Source organism: Anneissia japonica, unplaced genomic scaffold, assembly GCF_011630105.1.
Source record: "Anneissia japonica isolate Jap-2015-1 unplaced genomic scaffold, ASM1163010v1 scaffold4240_len331602_cov119, whole genome shotgun sequence".
Taxonomy (NCBI): domain Eukaryota; kingdom Metazoa; phylum Echinodermata; class Crinoidea; order Comatulida; family Comatulidae; genus Anneissia; species Anneissia japonica.
Genome location: NW_022698708.1, coordinates 129,452 through 148,415, shown reverse-complemented (window position 1 = coordinate 148,415; position 18,964 = coordinate 129,452). Strand labels below are relative to the sequence as shown.

At 33.8% G+C, this 18,964-nt stretch overlaps 2 protein-coding genes across 4 annotated transcripts in view; both read left to right on the top strand.

Annotated features, from left to right (window-relative positions):
- LOC117102734 (junctional adhesion molecule C-like) overlaps positions 1-7,839 on the top strand; it is a 26,770-nt gene extending 18,931 nt beyond the window's left edge. Inside the window, exons 5-6 of the mRNA XM_033243139.1 lie at positions 4,069-4,191; positions 7,691-7,839. Coding sequence (XP_033099030.1) covers positions 4,069-4,191; positions 7,691-7,839 — 272 coding nt within the window. The remainder of the gene's footprint in view (positions 1-4,068; positions 4,192-7,690) is intronic.
- Positions 7,840-16,532: 8,693 nt separating this feature from the next.
- The window catches only part of LOC117102732 (cell adhesion molecule 1-like), a 14,136-nt gene continuing 11,704 nt past the window's right edge, over positions 16,533-18,964 (top strand). For 2 of the 3 annotated variants that reach the window (XM_033243135.1, XM_033243137.1), the window contains exon 1: positions 16,533-16,832. In XM_033243135.1, the coding sequence (XP_033099026.1) occupies positions 16,652-16,832 (181 nt within the window). In that variant the 5' untranslated portion in view covers positions 16,533-16,651. Of the gene's footprint in view, positions 16,833-17,772; positions 18,031-18,446; positions 18,647-18,964 lie in introns of those variants that run through there. The other variant, XM_033243136.1, reaches the window with a different exon arrangement.

Below are 18,964 nucleotides of genomic sequence, written 5' to 3'. Positions count from 1 at the left end.
TGTGGGAGTGGGGTTGTAAAGCATTACACCCCCATTAAGGTCATTTAGCCAATAGTAGTGGTGTCCCCTACCACTACAGAACAGGGCATGTTTTTCCAGGCTGACGTTCACCGGATTTATGTCTCTTAGCTAAATGTTTCATGGCTCGTGGGTATTGATTTATTTGACTGCTGTATAGTCTTTCCATACTTATCACCGCCATACCCCACCTTCTCCCCTCCAACAAACAGGATCTGCCATTTGTAGAGCTTATTTATCAAATAAACTAGAAAGAACAATAGAAACTATTCTGTGTTTTAAAATTTTCCAACTGCACCACATCTCCCCGCCCCGCCCTACCTAACCTAGTATTTTTTGTGCACCTAGGCCTAACTTATAGGCCTGACCCCTGGCGCCTAGCCTATAAGCAGTATATACAAAAATTTTGTTATATTTACTCGCAGTTCAAAGCCTTGAATTTACGATCGTTGTCACGACTATTTCTTTTCAGTTATTTTTTTTTTTTTTGGACTATTATTTATTTATATATTTATTGAACATATTTATAGAGTAAAAAGGGTGCAAAAACCTGTTTTACACATAGTCCTGGTTTGTGATAATTTATCCTAAAACACAGATTAATACATCAAATACTGTACTAAAATAATACAAATCAGTAGGAAAAAAGATTAGCAAAATTGTTTTAAAAAATCTAAACAGCGTCATACCATCTATAAATTTTATAAAAGTAGGCCTGTAAAGTTAAGGGTATTTTAAAAGTGGTATGTCAATTCTATAAAACCGAAAGGTCCACTGATTAATCTCAGAAAAGAAAGTATAATACATACTCCAAGTATTGAAATACACACCATCGTGTTGGGATTCAATATTTCGACATTAATTATGTCATCATCAGGAATGATTCCTGATGATGACATAATTAATGTCGAAATATTGAATCCCAACACGATGGATTCCTGATGATGACATAATTAATGTCGAAATATTGAATCCCAACACGATGGCGTGTATTTCAATACTTGGAGTATGTATTATACTTTCTTATCAATTCTATAATTTAATAACAAATGAGGGACATTTAAAAATAGCTGAAATGGTTACCTTTACTAATGTAATTAATATAATTCTTGATAGGGTTTACAATAAGAAACTGATATCTACTAGCCTTAAGAAAAATTTGCTAAAGGAAACTACTTGGAGATTGCTGTACTAAAACTGTATTTACATATAATAATGAATTTTATAAGCAAGCTGGTGGTGTCTCAATGGGTTCACCTCTTGGCCCAGTTTTAGCTAATATTTTAATGACTGAACTAGAAAAGTCTATTGTTCCTAAACTTATTGAATCAGGTACTATTCAGTTTTATACTCATTTTTGTTGACGACAAACTAGTACTAGCTAAGCCCAATGATTTCCCGAAAATTCTAAGCTACTTTAATGCTTTTCATAGACAGATAAATTTTACTTTTGAATAATTTGAAAACAGTGACATTTTCTGGATTTACAATTTAACAACAGTGTAGAAAGCATGAGTACATATCGTAAAAATACACATACAGGTCAATATGTCCTTTATGATAGCTTTGCTCCATGGAACCATAAGATCTCCTGGATTTGTGGTTTAGTTTCTAGAGCCCAGATTGTGTACTACTGATAAACTTCAAGCAGAACTTAGTAACATTAGAAAGTTTGTCTTGGAATGGGTACCCTTTAAAAGTTGTTTATAATGTACTTAAGAAATTAAATGAATCTAAATTTATACATAGGCCTGCTGATGATAGCTTGATTAAGATTTGGATTAGATCTAGATGTTTAAATAAGGTAAAGAAACATTTAATTAAAGAGGTAAAATTTATAACTTTATGGCAGTATAACAATATTTCTCATTTTATATCTGCTAAAGATCAAACCCCAAAGGAGTACAGAAGTTCTGTTGTCCATCATTTTAAATGTCCAGGCTGCAATAGTGATTATATTTTATGTTATGTTAAACATGGTGTCCCTCAAGGTAGCGTTCTTGGCCCTCTTCTTTTTATTTGTTATACATCCAGTCTTTCTAAGTTGTTAAATTCTTTAGGTCTCAATTATCATTTCTTTGCCGATGATATCCAGCTCTGGAAAGAAGTCGATCTTGACAATCCCGCTGACATTGCTTCTACTATTTCCATATTTGAATCATGTTTCTCATCTATTACAAATTGGTCTTCAATGATGAAACTTAAATTAAACCCTAGTAAAACTGAACTTCTTGTTATTTCTTCCAAATATCGTACTCGCACTGTTCCTGAAATTAACATAAATTGTAATGGTATTAACATATTTCCTTCTACTTCGGTTCGGAACTTAGGGGTCATATTTGACAAACATCTTGACTTCAGCAACCATATATCATCTGTATGCCGATCGGGTTACTTTTATCTTCGCTGTATCCATTCCATTAGACCTTACATTTCATCTTCTGCTGCTGCTTCTCTTGTTCATGCTTTTATTTCATCCAAACTTGACTTTTGCAATGCATTGCTCAATGGTTTACCTGCTATTGAAGATGTGTATAAGAGACAGGCATTAGACACCTTCAGAAACTTCAGAACTCTGCTGCTCGTGTTGTAACATTGTCTAAAAGGTTCACCCACATTACGCCAATTTTAAACATTCTTCACTGGCTTCCAGTTGATAAGCGAATCATTTTCAAAATTATTCTTCTCACCCAAAAATCTATCCATGGTCGTGCCCCACTTTATCTCTGTTCGCTTATTGACAAACAGGTTTCTTCCCGTTTTACTCGTTCTTCTCAATCCCTCAAACTTGTTCAAGCATATTCATACTGGTGAACGCTCTTTTTCTTTCTCTGCTCCTAAACTCTGGAACCTCTCTGCCTCCTCAATTACGTATCATTTCTGATCCGCAATTATTCAAATCTACTCTTAAATCATTCCTCTTCAAATAGTTCAACTTCTTTCTAACATCCTCCAGCGCCAGTGACAAGCCAGTTTTGTTTGCTTTAATAGGCGCTTTAAAAATGTGTATTATTATTATTATATTAGTAAGACAGATAGGTGTTTAATAACTAGACTTAAAGAAAATGCTTCATGATCTGATAATGTTATATTTGATCATGTTAAAAACTGTGAGGCATTCTAATATGTTTTAGGCTTACAGGGTATACTTGAAAATGATAATGTTGTCTATGTAAGTAATAAATTAGGTTTAATATTTTCTAGTACTAACATTATTGACAGCTCCCGAAACTGGTCTATACTATTGTTTAAAGAAGCGTTTGTTATACATAGACTACACCTCTTGCTTAACAATGGTCTCAGAGCTTCAAAGGAGCTTTCTTTGTTTTTGTAGCTAGCTTTGATCAGTAGAGTAAGATTGCTTTGATCTTTTGTTTAAATCACTGCTATGTCACCTACTAGAGGTAATGTTTTGATTGGTTAAACACTTTTGGTACTAGTGCATATAAGCTTGCTAATATGAATAATTTTTTCATTCCTGATGATGACATAATTAATGTTGAAATATTGAATCCCAACACAATGGCGTGCATTTCAATACTTGGATTATGTATTATACTTTCTTAGAAAAGTCTGAGAAAAATCAGTGGACCTTCGGTATAAAAAGAGATTTCATAAAAATACATTAAAATACTAAACAAATACAAAACAGGGAATAACAAAGTAGAATAGAATTGAAATCTTTCTTTATTCTTGATACTCAGTCAGTATTGTTACACTGTTCTTCCCTGAGGTCCAGGTTATTATCTTAAACTACATTATATAACAAAATAAAATTAAAAGAAACATTCATAAAAAATATATATAAACAGTATATATATACTATTATTATTCCATAATTTAACAGAACGATATTTAAAAGTTTTTCCAAAGTCATTTTGCCATTGTGGCAAGACTAAAGTGTTTTTCAATTTACTTTTGTATTTATATGGTAAGTATCAATTAATTTGTAAAAATTAGTTAAATATTCGGGAACAGTGCATAATCCATAGAAAAACTTACTGTAATAATCAAATGAGATATTTAATACACTATACATTTATTTTTTAGGTGTTGACTATTGCATTTCCAGTCCATGTGAAAATGAAGGGAATTGTATACCTTCTTATTCTGACTTTACATGTGAATGTAAACCAGGCTACAGTGGGAGATATTGTGAAAATGATTATTCTGGTGAGTACCGTAAATGACACAAAATTTAGTTACTGTTTTTCATCATATTGAATAAAAGCTACTGTAGGCCTAATCATGTTTGGATCCCCAACCTTGAATTCGGGGTTTCAATCTCTTGCTGTGCGTTGTGCTTGTGTCCTTGAGCAAGGCACTTTATCTGCATTGCTTCTCTCCACCCAGGAGTATAAATGGGTACCTGGTTGGGTTGCTTGCTCCTGTGCTGAGTGCAGCAGCAACACTTAAGCATGTGGATACAATGACCAGGGACAGGAGCGCTTCGTATTTGCAAAGAAAGGCGCTGTATAAATAAATATATGTGAATATAAATACTAATTCCATAACATGAATCTAAAGTTCATGCCACACATCCAACAGCCAGAGGCACTGTTTTCCTTGTCTTTGGATGCAGACTCGATCATACACAACGTGCAACCTCCTTTGCTCAATGTTGAGTATTCAGGGGGTGGGGGGTGCCAGGAATTATCTGACAATGGGTCCAAGCTCCCGACAAAAAGGGGTCCACACCCCCCCTCGTTTTGAGAAAAAAATTAAATTGTTTGTTTATCAAAATATGTTGTGTTGATTATAAGATTATTTATTTAAAAAGGATAATTTAACCATGTGAGTTAAGAATCCCATCTTTACCTGCCTTGATAGCATAGTATGTCATGCTTGAATCACGATCTTGCTGAAAATTCTCCGACAGGGGAGTCCAGGGGTGACCCGGAGTGTCCCTGATGGGAGGCTTTTCTACCTCTGGATCACCCGCTAGCGCTGCCCCTGGGAGTATTGCTAGTTATGCGTGTTAATGATTACTACTATTTATTCCGAATTATCCACATCCTACAAGCTGAGAGGCAGATGAAGTGTCTTACCCAAGGGCACAAACAGTGTAATGAGCATCGATCTCATACCCCCCAATCACATGTTTAACATTGACAAGAAAACATTAGACAAATAAGACAGAGAATGAGTAAGACATAAAAGGAACAAGTTCCTAACCGAAATGTTTCTTAAGATTTATTTTATGATGGCATAAATTTGCACGAGGTGGAGGGTCCGACGGCCCCGACAGAGGGCCTATGTCCCTGGCGAAAAAAGTGGACGTGGTCAGGTGTCGCTCAAAATCTCTCAAAAGTGTCCCAGGTTGCGAACCCAAAATATATGACAAGTTAGGGGTTTCAAAGGCTTTTTTAATCGATTTTAGGGACTTGCTTACTAATATGTAGAAAATATATATATACGTTTTATTTCTCCCCGAACGGGGGTAGGGGTCCTTCCCCTCCCACTTTTGTGGCTGTTCCCAGCACCGCAATGTTATTATTATTATTATTATTATTATTTGCACCTTACAAATCGACCTATTATTATACGATATAGATTTTTTTTTAAATTTCCAAACGAACATTCCCTTTTCAAGTTGAGCAACCAGACGTTGATTGATGTCTGTATGTGCTTGTGTCTGTAAAGTTTTCTTGAAACTTACCCTCGAGCCTAAAGAAAAATAAATGGAATTGCCCGCCTTGCACGACTAAGTAAGAGGTAGGAACTCTTTATGGAGGGAACGCTCTAGTTTTCTTGATGTTAACCATGAAGATGTAAGTGTAACTGATTGGCTTACCTTCAAACTAGCACAATAGAACCACATTTAAAATCCATCTAATTTAACGAAAACAATAAGATATTTAGTTAGGCCATTTATTAAAGTTCTCTGAAGGTTAACTACAGAATTTATGGTACACTGTAGTTAATGTGTTATAGGTTGTAAAAATTGTATTGAATAAAAAAAAAACTTTCACTTAACATTAGGAATTAGTCATTTGTGAAACAAAATTATAGGCTCTGTCAAGTGTTATATTGAACAGTGATGGATTCAAGGAGAAGCCCAGTCAGCACGAATCCCCAACCTCCTATTTTATTTATAAAAAAAAAAGAAAATTTAGAAAACACAAAATTTTTCCGGTCATAAAGGTGCCATAATCACATTTTTTCCTACCGCAGCCACTACCGCGGTTGTGGGGCTGAGGTGGGTGGTCACTGCGCAAGACCCTCCCTGGGTCCCCTCTATTTCGACTTCCTGGACCCGCGACAGTTGGAGTATCATTATAAAAGGGTAACTTTCATCCACCGAGAGAAAAGTAATGGTTTCGTGGGGAATACCCATATCAAGCATACCCCTAATGATAAATGATTCATTGATAACATAGAAGCAATCTCCACTTCGGCTTTGTTTAGAAATCAGTGGCGAATTCAGTGGTGGGGGTCTAAATTGTTCAATTAAATTAAATTAAATTGTTAAATTTTAAGCCTAAGAGTGCAATTTCTGGCCATCTATATGTGCCATAATCACAAAGTTTCTTGCGTATAGATCCTCCATCTGCAAAAGTGCCCTGGGGTCCTAAATTGTTATTTTTTAATTGATATAATAAGAAAACTATATTCAAATTTTAAGTCTGAGAGTGCAATTTACGGCCATCTAGACGTGCTGTAACCACAAAATTTTTGTGGGGCTGAGGTGGACATACCCCATCTGTAAAAGTTCCTCCTCCGGGACCCCTGTATTTTGAATTTCTAGATCCGTCACTGGAAATTACAACAATTATGAAGTTATATTACAGTAGCTCGATGCCTATAAAATAACCAATAAAATTCAACAAGTTTCGTCAAATATTCGTAGCTTCCAGGGGGCTTTGCCCCCTGACTCCAACCAAGGGCCCATGGCAGCCCTCCTGTCCCCCAGCCTAGATTCTCTCTTCGCTCGCATACTGGAACTTATAAAATGGCCTCCCCCCATTTTCAAAAAAGTTCTGCCAATGGAGGGGGTGAGGGGGTGTGGTGGAAGCTCTTCAATATGGGGCACCTTCCTTCTATTCCGATGGCGCAACCCCTCAGGAGCAGGTGGAATAACAAATATCGGAATCGCTATTCTATGCTTAATTTCAGAAGAAACAAATAAGCCAAATGAACAAACAATGAAACTGCAACTGCAGAACATCATTATCATCATCATCGTCATCTCCCATCATCGTCATTATCATTGTAATTAATTGCATACAACACTCTACAATAAAATAATATGTTAGACTTAGGCCTGTATAGAGGTTCAGTTTATAAACCCGACATTGAATTAAGCACAAAATCATGTAATACGTACACAGCTCCCTAGCGAGAATTCCATAACAGTTTTTAGTATGCCTTTTTAATTTGCCTGTTTTACTGATTTTAGAAATATTTAAGCAAACTTTTATATTGTAAGCCATTGGTTTTTGTCAAAGGGCCCCCATTTCACAGTGAAGTGGTGTTCCGGTCTTGTGCTTTTTTTTTTTCTGTTTTTGTAAATGTTCATATTTCTACCATACACCCACTTTCACTCCTGGGTGAAGAGAGACAGTGCCTGTCTACGAACACAGGCGAAATGCACAGCGAGTACCGTACCTCAACGACTGCGTCGAATCGCACATTATGGTTGAAGTGACATGCGTTATATCTTTCCTTCTAGGTGCAGCCTGTTCTAGTAGTACAGGTTTGACAATTGGTATGTTCTTTGTGGGCATCATTGTTGGAGCCTTCGGAGTAATTGGTGGATTGATTAGCTACACTAGGATTAAACAGGTTTGTCAGATACCAAAACAAATTTCAGTAGTATGATTTTAACACAATAATACATAACATTCCTTCCCATTTATGTTCAATAAAATGGTCAAGATTAAAATAAGCAAGCTTGTACAAATGTGTAATGTAAATTCAGCCTAATGACTGCAAAGTGACATAAAACAAATTTACAACGAATGTTTGTAAATTTGTATTAATGATTATTTTTATTTCAATTCAGAAAGCACAAATAGACAAGAGAAGTACGGATATGAAAAAGCAAGATGTAAGTTTTTAATATTCCAATTTACCTCACCTTTGTCAACTATCATCTTCGTGCCACATACACAACGCCATGGTTTCATGTTTCATATTGTCAAATGATTCAGGTGGATATGTAGTCATGTTTCTATGACCTACCCCAGACTGTAGGTGTTTAATGTAGTCGTCCTTCCCACAATCAGTAACATGCTATCGTGCCTGTTTGTAGGACAAAATCTGCTCTACCACTGAAACGGTATCGACCTAATCGCAGTTATATTCTACCGATTGTTAAAATGTATTATAACTTGTAAAATGTATTGTTTTATACAGAGTGATAATAGACTAATCATAATAGATATTTGTCTCAAGCTTTGCGATTTTTAAAACAGATGATAATAAATTGCACATAAATATGTGTAGATTTTAAAGGAGTTTCTAAACCTCCCCGATGTATTCATTTTTTAAAAATTCACACTATTATCAAGTATCTTTACAAACAAATAACGAATGAATGAATTGCATTGATAACGTTTCATATCTCGACACAGACATACATGGACTATGTGGCAGATAGGTCAGTTGCTGGCAATGAGAACCAGACTTACCAAGATCTACAACATAGAGACGAAGAAACAGCTTATGTTAATGTGAAGCCGGGAAAGAGATAAGAAAGTACAGAGAGCAGTAGCTGGTTTGAGTGAATGCTTGTTATTTGTACCATGGAGGTATTATTGATCAATAATACCTCCATGCTTGTACAAGGATCATGATAATCCCATCGAATTTAATCAATGATGATCGTACAACCACGAACCTCTCCAAGAATTGTTTAGCTCTGTCCAGATTATCATGTTTTTTAACATTAGCCAACTGTTCCTAGGCTGCCGTCATCAAGGCATTCAAATTATCCCTCCTCTCTTGTTACATTTATGAACTTATATTTTTATCAATGTTAATCTGTATTTTAAGTACGAAATAATTGCATTAATAAATAAATAAACTCTGATCAGCTTGAAGGGGTGCATAGAAGAGCAAATAGTCATGCTCTCGAACAACTTTGGGGCCAGGTTTAATTTTGAGGAGAAATTAAGATAATTGTCAATCAAGAAGGGATAAATTTCTTGTTATTTTTTATTTTAATGTATTTGTGGGCATCAATACTAGGCACACTGATCGACCAGTGCCTTTTACATCATAAATCAAGGACTAATATTGGCGACTAGACATCTACAACAATTTTAATATTTATATTATTGCTCTGAACACAAAGATTCATTTGCATGTTATAAAGAGTGTGGACCATAACACAAAACTTTAATTCCTACTCTGTTTCATGTGTTCATCTCTGTTTTGTACTTTTAAAATTTTTAAAAAGTGAAACTGGTATATATATATATGCGCGTGTGGGAAAATTATAACGTCACCTTGGGTCAACTGACTACTTCAAACCAATGACTGCACCCTATAGTGTCAGCTTATTTTGGTCCACATGCTAATTTTATGGTCGACTCGTTTATTGCCTATTTTTATTGTTTTATTTGTTATCAATGTATAGCTCTGTAATTATTATATAAGTTACAAAAAAAAGGAAAAAAGGAAAAATACCATTGTAATCAGTTAAAAAAATGGATTGAGTGTGACAGAATGAATCAGACTTAAAATATTTGGCATTGTAAATATATTTATATATTATTCTGATCATTCTGGCCACGACAGGTTCAGAACCTGAATGGAAATTGCTACGCCAAACCGCCGTCTGATTTCTTTTATTACAACTTGTTGTACCACTTATTCGTAATAATTCTTAAGATTAGCATAAGGCTATATCTGGGCGTTTCAGTAGGTATTCAACAACTAGTTCCTCTCAATTTTTACTTTTATGAACTTTTTACATTTTTATCAATGTTAATTTGTATTTTAAATGAGAAATAAATCAATAAATAAATCGACTACATGGAAGTAAGTTAACAGACAAAATCAGAAGTAACCAACACCGTATATAGGCCTATCATGAGTCATCGTGTTACATGCTTTCATCGGTAAGCTATGGCGACCATTGTTATTTCAAAACGGCTAAATGCAGCCCTGTTGTTAATTCAATCATATAAAAATGTTTAGAGAACTAGCCTACCGATGACGTGCGGAATTGTTTTGAATTTATTTTTTAGGTTCTTCCTGGTGTCAGGGATAACCTACCATTTCGTATCCGGGGAAAACATCGATTTGGTTAGTTGTAGCTCATAGAGTGCTAAAACATGTGAGCGCCCTCTGCTTTTTGGAAATACACCCAGCGACATGTTTAAAGTTTAATTTAATTTTTTATGCTATATGATATGGTCCCATGTAGGAATCTAAATTAATTCCTCCATGATGATATTAACAACTTAAATAGACAGCAAATGTGAGGAAATTTATTTGATAATTATTAATTAATTTAAGGCTAATGCCAACTTACTCAATGATGGTTTTTAGACATCTCAGAAATATTTTTTATTAACATTATAAGTTCTCTGAATGCAAGAAGATATCGTTGGTATATTTTAAAGATTGTGGAACACAAGAAAATAAAAATTCGAATTCTTGCTTTGCATTCTACATGTTTCATGTGTTTATCTTTATTCTGTTCTTAAAGAAATAAAACAAAACTCTAAATTAAAAATAAAATATTTATATCTTATTCTTATCAGTCTGGACGAGTTCATACTTGAATATTACTAAGATTAGTACAATGCTTCCCCTGGCTCCTAGGCTGGCCCCTGGAAAAAAAATCCGGTGATACATAATATCAGTAGCTGGTTGGAGTGAATGCTTGTTGCTTGTACAAGGATCATGATAATCCCATCGAATTAAATCAATTACGATTGTACAACCACAACCGCTCAAAGAATTGTTTAGCTCTGTCCAGATTATCAATTTTTATGACAGAAGAAATGTAGTACTGTATGTCAATATAAAGTCATGCTGTGCCTATATGTCATGATGTGTTGTCATCAGACCATATTTAGGCATGTCGCATATGTTTTTTAAAAATAGAATTTGTTAGTCTGGACAGGTCTTAAGTTCACCAATTTTATACGTAACTCACTGGATTCATATATTTAAAAAGTTGGTAAATGGCACCATGAGTGTCGATAGCATTTTGGTCTATAGTATTACAACAATACAGTATTAACACACTATGCTTAGAAAAGCATATTATGAAGTCGACAAAGCACAGGTACAATGTTAGGCAGCACTTTAATGTGCTTTTTTACAACCACCTTCCGTTTATTATTTAAACTTTGTGTGGCAAGATAACCGTCGTTTTGAATGTGATGCACCTCATATATGGAACTTCGACGTTTATTTATAGTCAAATACAGTAGATCACAGTGAGCGAAATACAGTAGATCACAGTGAGCGTTACCCTACCCCCTAAAAAACATAGGATCTAAACTTTAAAAATCTACAAGAAATACATGCTCCAATGTTATAAACAGGTTATATAACACTATACCAGAAAATAATTTAGGTATTGTGGTATGCCAAGAAAAGGATTGCAAGCGTGAAATATTAAGTAAGCTTCTATGTCGCCTTCGAAGTTGAAGAAATACCTTAATAGCACTAATAATGTAACAAATAGACCCTACTTATTAAAGTAAAACTAAAGTAATAAAAATCTATTGTTGAAACTTATATTTAGTACCGGTATTTGTTTTTGATTACTTGTGTCCCGGAAGAGTCTTGATTTGTCTGATCCAGCTGGGGTTGTAGCCAAAAGGTATTGTTAAAAAAATATTACCGTACTATTTTATAAATGTTAAATTTGATTTATTATAATCTTCTAATGTAAAAATCGAAATAGGTATCCAGAGCATACCACTGAATGAAGACATTCTGGAACTCACTCTACCGTCACTTAAAGAACTGTAAACGATGCATTTTACTTGTATTGAACCCTCATACATACTCGAAGTATCGAAATGCACGCCATCGTGTCGGGATTCAATATCTCAACATTAACTATGCCATCATCAGGAATGGATGATGATGACATAATTAATGTCGAAATATTGAATCCCGACACGATGGCGTGCATTTCGATACTTCGAGTGTGTATAATAGGCCTACTATCTTAAATTCTGTTAATAGGCCTACTACCAAATTGCCGACCGAGCTAGTGCTCAAAAGAAAATTAAGGAATTCCTTTATGTTTTTATTGTATTTTTATCTATTTTGATTTTTAAAAAGAGTTAACGTTTTGTTAAAAAAGCCTTAAACGTTAATTTTAGTAATACAATATTACTGATTTTTTTTTTAACATTAACCCAGTATCCCGGGGCTCGCGTCATCCAGGCATTCAAGTGATTCTTCATCACTTTGTACTTTTACGTACTCTACTTTTCATAATTTTTTATCAATGTTAATCTGTCCTTGAAATGCGAGATAGGCCTAAATAATAAACAAATCAACTACACGGTAGTAAGTTAACGGGCAATGGGATAGTATCACAGACCCTCTTGGTTTCATCGGTAAGGTGCGACGAACTTTGTGTAAAAGTGGCTATACTTAAACAAATGAATGATTGTTGAATTTATTGTATCATTTAGTTCCTTCCTGGTGTCAGGGATCTACTACCTATTTCGTACGTACGAGAAAAACATAATAGTAACGATCTGATTTGGGTTTTGTAGCTCAAACAGGTGAGACTTTCATCTCTGGTTACTTTCAGATGACTTTCTCACATTTCATTCACTTTTTTAGCTTTATTCTTTAACAATTTGACCATTAATCGCTTTCTTAACACAGGGTCATAAACGTATCCAGCAATCACTGATACAAAACATTATTTCCGAATACACTGAGAAATGCTGAAATATTATTCAAATAAATAAATAGTAAAACAGGGGGAAAGTTAATCGATAATCAGTAGGTCTACTGTAGTTAAATTAATGCTTATAAAACTTTTAATGATGGTCAGACATCTACAAAACTAGGTTTATTCAGGCAAAGATTTCCAGACACACCACCAACCCTTCCTATAATAATATGCAAATCTTTTCCTACGAAGAAATAAGAGGTTGATTTTCGACAAAATAATGTTTAGAGGGAATGAAATACTATTACAAGAAAGCGAAATATATTTTGAGAAACCGATATATTATTTCATTGCAAAGAACTAGTATTTTTAGAAAAGAAATATTTCAAGGAATCGAAAGATACTTCAATGAAATTATGTCGAACCATTTAGGGGCGCCATATTTGTTTTGGGGCACGTAATAAGTGTCTCTGTGGGTTCGGTAAAAGTTTGTTGATTCGCTTTTGCACCCTCAGAAGAACTGGTCAACCTTAATCAAACCAAGGAAATAATGTATTTTCTTCATGATCAAACACGAATGCTAAATGCTAAGAACCTGCGTTGGCCTACAATGACAAATCGTTGCACTACTATGTTATCGTCAGAGGGGTAAGTAAGAGGTTTATAAGACGTAGGCCCGTTTAGTTTTGTTCAATAATTCTATATTTAGATAATATAGAAAATAACCTCAACAACATAGAAACAAAGTTTGTGTGAAATATTGGCATCACTAGTTAGTAAGTTAGCAATATATTAAGAAACTGCACTTTTTAACAGTGGTACACTTCAAAATTGTGAAGGTGCGTCCAAAAAAAAAATACAGTACAGAATTTAAAAAAATTAAAACAATGGCAACTGACATGCATAGGAATGGCAAAAAGAGATGACCAACCAAAGGTAATATTACTTTAAATTATAACCTATCTGTGAAATAAATAAACAAAATATTTACTTTTACAGAATTATCTTTAAGCGCGTCTTAAATCATTCTTATTTGACAGTCTATAATTTTCCTCCCCTCTCCTGCTTTGATTTCATTTTACTTTTGTGTTATTTTTCTATTGTATCACTTCCTGTTTGCTTTTTTTTAACCACTTTTCTGTTTCAACCATTATTCATGTTATTTTTGTTTTCTGTTGTTTTGGAGAGCGCATAGAGACCAATGTTATGCGCTATACAAGTGCACAACCATTGACCATAATTATATACATACATATACAGAGCCATATACGTCCATATGTATATATATATATATATAATATAAATCATTAAAGGTACATATACAGTGTTTAATAAGGACATGATGGAACATCGTAGGCTACCCTGTAGCTTTTCAACGAATAAAGTCCTATGAAAAATCACACTGTAATAAAATGCCTCCGACGGGATTCGAACCTACCTCTCGCTGACAAGGCGAGCGTCATAACCACTAGACCACGAAGGCTTCATGGTTGAACAGGTCCAAATACCCGTCGGGAACATTGTATTACACAATGCTAGAAATACTGTCGTATATTATATATGATATTGAAGGAAGTTAGCCGTTAACACTGTTGAATAAATATAATATAAATCATCAAAGCTGTATATGTACATTTGATCCATATTAAGTATTTTTATAAAGCACCAATGGACCAAAATATTAGCAAGATAATAAAACATAAAAATCAAAAACAAATCAAATGTGAAGTGAAAATTATTTTTTATACTTTATACGCCAAAGTTTGTCCTTTAAAAATTTCAATCTAAAGTAAATGAATTTTGAATTACTATTCACCCTTAAAAAAATAATTAATCATTTTAGAATTTTCCCGATTATTTTGACAAACAGCTATCTTTAAAATGGTGAATTGCCCGTCTGGGGAAGCCTACCGTAAAGATAAATAAAATGGACAATACAATAAGCCTACGGTACGTATTACACGCTGCAGTAAGCATATATTTATTTATAGGGGCTTGATAAAATGCACAGGAGATAAAGAGAAAAAAAAAACCTGAAAAACCATCTATTTAATTCAGTAAATTTCGTAGAAACTAACCAATTAAGCTTAAGGGTTTACTTATTATATTTGACACCAAACTATTTCACACATGTTTACGTATGCATACTGGTTTTTAAATTGATGTTTCCCACATATTGTTATTTTTTATGTACAGTATATGTAATTTTAATTTAGGATGTAACAGTGATTTCTTTTACAGCAATCTTTTTGTTACAGAATATTTTAAAGGATTTTATGTACTTAAATATTTTTAAGAATGTTATGCACCTATAACCAATTTCATGTATTTTATCATGTCATTGATACAATATATCTAAATCTGAACCTGAGTAACATGGTGACGGGTTTCTTGTGGGAAATTACAGGGAATTTATATCCCTTTTCTGCAATTATACAATATGATAGACGATCCTTGCATGCATGCATTTTAAATTTTGTCTCATAAATGCATATATTATAATATTTTAGTTATATTTTCTATTTTTATTTTTAATGCTTTAGGCCCCGTCGTTGCTGGGCTTCGGTTCTTATTTTGCCCACAGTTAGCATATACACCCCACCCCTGTTTCTCGACGCTACTGAATGTGTTGAAAATAAACGTTAAAATGAGTCCTCAAAAAATATAGAACCTGGAGATTTTCATGATTTGGGTGGGGGAGTACTTTTTTCCAAATAAAAAAGTTGTCCGATGTAGCTGACAGTGACAAATAAGTACTGTGTACACACTCTTCACTCTCTTTTTTTCTTATATTTACATCTCACATTTAATTAGGTTTATTATGGTGATAGTACTATGTTTCAATGTATTTGTTCTGCTGTAACTAAATTGAATTTAACTGTTTTTAGAATCAGGTATGGTATCAAGGCTTTTCATTGTTTGGTCCCTATTGTTCAGGTAGTTATGTCATAATACTTTATTAGATTTCATCTATTAGGCCTGTTACAGCAGCTTAGCTCAGTTGGCTAAATCGGTGGTTGCCATTGTGTGTGCGCTGGTCCCGGTTCAACTCCCATCGCTGCTCCCTTTGTATTTCAACTGGGACTCTAGGCCCGGCCATTTTTAGGTTTTATTATGATTATATCTTAAACATTTTTATTTCAGTATTTTTAATGTATCTTCTGCTGTAACTGTCATTGTATCTGTTGATGGGCATGCTGTTGAAGGCCAAGAAACACGATTAATTTGTAACAATAAAAAAAGTGATCTTACAATGATCCATTTATTTCATGGCAAGAGGTTGTCAACGGCTCACCTGTCACAATAGTACATTATCTAAATGGACCTGGTTCTGTGGAATGCTTATGCCGATAGATTTAGTGTTGAAGGAGATGACTCTCAACTCACTCTTGTTATTAATAACACGATGCGAAGTGATGATGGCACATATATATGTGTGACGTTACTGTGCTTAATGATCCACCTTCACCAGCATCTGATACAGTCACAATAAGTGTTGCATGTGAGTACAGCTTCTGCTTGTCACTAGTTTTATAATTCTTTTAGAATTCAGCTGAGACTATAGGCCGGGCCATTTTTAGGTTCTATTATGATGATAATATCTTAAACAATACTGTTACATTTTTATTTCAGTATCTTTAATGTATCTTCTGCTGTAACTGTCATTGTATCTGTTGATGGGCATGCTGTTGAAGGCCAAGAAACACGATTAATTTGTAACAATAAAAAAGTGATCCTACAATGATCCATTTATTTCATGGCAAGAGGTTGTCAACGGCTCACCTGTCACAATAGTACATTATCTAAATGGACCTGGTTTTGTGGAATGTTTATGCTGATAGATTTAGTGTTGAAGGAGATGACTCTCAACTCACTCTTGTTATTAATAACACGACGCGAAGTGATGATGGCACATATATGTGTGACGTTACTGTGCTTAATGATCCACCTTCACCAGCATCTGATACAGTCACAATAAGTGTTGCATGTGAGTACCACTTCAGCTTGTCATTTGTGTTATAATTAATATAATATTAATATTAATATTAGTTTAGAACCAGAAATTATATGTATTTACTTATGAAACATGTAAATAGATAGTTTCAATATACTATACTATATAACATGCATTCTCGTATTACTGATCCAAATTGTAAATTCTAATTATTTTGAATAATGTGGCTGTGTGTGTGTGTTTATGTATACGTATGTTTGGGTGAATATGTATGTATGTATATATGTAAGTGTGTGTGTACACATGTCTATGTATACATATACATGTGCACGTAAACGTGTATATATGTATACATATATATATATATATATATATATAATATAAATGTATATATACTTGATATGCATTTATTATTAGTTTTTTACTTTTTGTCTTGTCGGGGAGACAGGCTTTGCTTCTATTTTTATCCTAATTAATTATTTTAATGTCCACTTTCTTTATCAATTTATGTATTGATTAATTAATTGAATAAATGTTAATTGAATTGAATTGAATTGAAAATACTCATTCACAAATGTTATTACTGAAGTTCATGTGAATTGAATGGGATGAATACAAGAACGACTCTAATTCTTGATACTCTCACGTAGAAACAGATATCATTCATTGAGGTACGTCCAACATATTAGGCATTTGAAATGACAGAATAGGAAAGAGATAAGATAAATAGAAAGGATAAATTAAAAAAACAATATAAAGAAGTATGTGATGAAATTATATAAACCAAAAATTGGTTTAACATAGCGACTCTATTATTAATTCCTGTCTTGTATTAAAGTTGACTGTATTCTCTAACAACAAATACAAAAAACCTATTACATATGATATTGCCAGTTTCCATTTAGTCAGCACAAATTAATATGGATTGATGGGTTAAAAAAATATTTTTAAAACAATATTTTTTGTCTTTTAGCTTTCGATTTAATATTTGACATTAGTATCAATACTGTTGTTGAAGGCGAACCTATAACGTTTGTATGTTCCGTAAATTCTAAACCTGATCCAGTAGTCATTCTATACAAAGATGAGACTCCAATTAGCAGAGAAACAACAACAAATCTAACATATAACATTGGTAATGTGGTGAGGAGTGACAGCTGGAACTACAAATGTGAAGCAAGTAACATAGTTGGTAGTGATACATCTCAAGTCCAGCGATTGGACGTTCAGTGTAAGTGTCTCAACATGATTTTATTTTATGTCCATTAATATTATCTTTGTAGTTTTTTTTTATATTTTGTATATGATCTCCTGAATTAATTATTGCATAATGACAGCCTTCTATATTCTCTACATAAAAATGGGTTTTCAGGTTTGTATCCTTAATGCAAAGCTTTCTCAATGTATTAGCAAATGCAATTTACCAATTAATAATAAATTCTAAAGCTTTCACAAGGCCGTGATTATCGTAAAGCGATATTGTTGGAAAAAACTATTGTTTTGATGGAACGAAAGGATTGGGATGCCATATTTATTATTGATTGGTCATTACCAGTTTTATGATTTAACTAGTGTTTGATTGCCTCTTTGTCATGTTTCACATTTCTTGCAAGTTATTACCATTAATGATTCTGCTTCCGTTCTCAGATATACCTGAATTTGATTTAGCAGATGAAGTCACTGTTGGTCATGAAGAACAGTAAGTTATATTGAACTTGAAGTCTCAGCTAATCCTAGTGATGTACTTATCAATGGACCACAAATCCTCCTGGAATTGAAGATACAGACACTAACCCAGCAACTTTCACAGTCAATGATCCAGATGTTACCGTCACAGTGTTCACAATAACAGTTACTGTTACTAATAGTATTGGATTGACAACAAAGTCGATTAAAATAATTGTAATGGGTAAGCTGATATTTTACTTTTACTTTTGCTGAATGGTGGGTTGTACCAGATTATTCAGCAAAGGAGTGAAAACCAACATCGGAAAATCATTCCTTAACCTGGTCAAAAAGCATTTCCCGAGTGGCAACATTTTACATAAGCTCTTTAACAAGAACAATGTCAAAGTCAGCTATAGCTGCTCAAGAAACATGGGCAGTATAATCAAAGCCCACAACAAACAGCTTCTGGTTGCTAAGCAACAACAGCCAAAAACTCT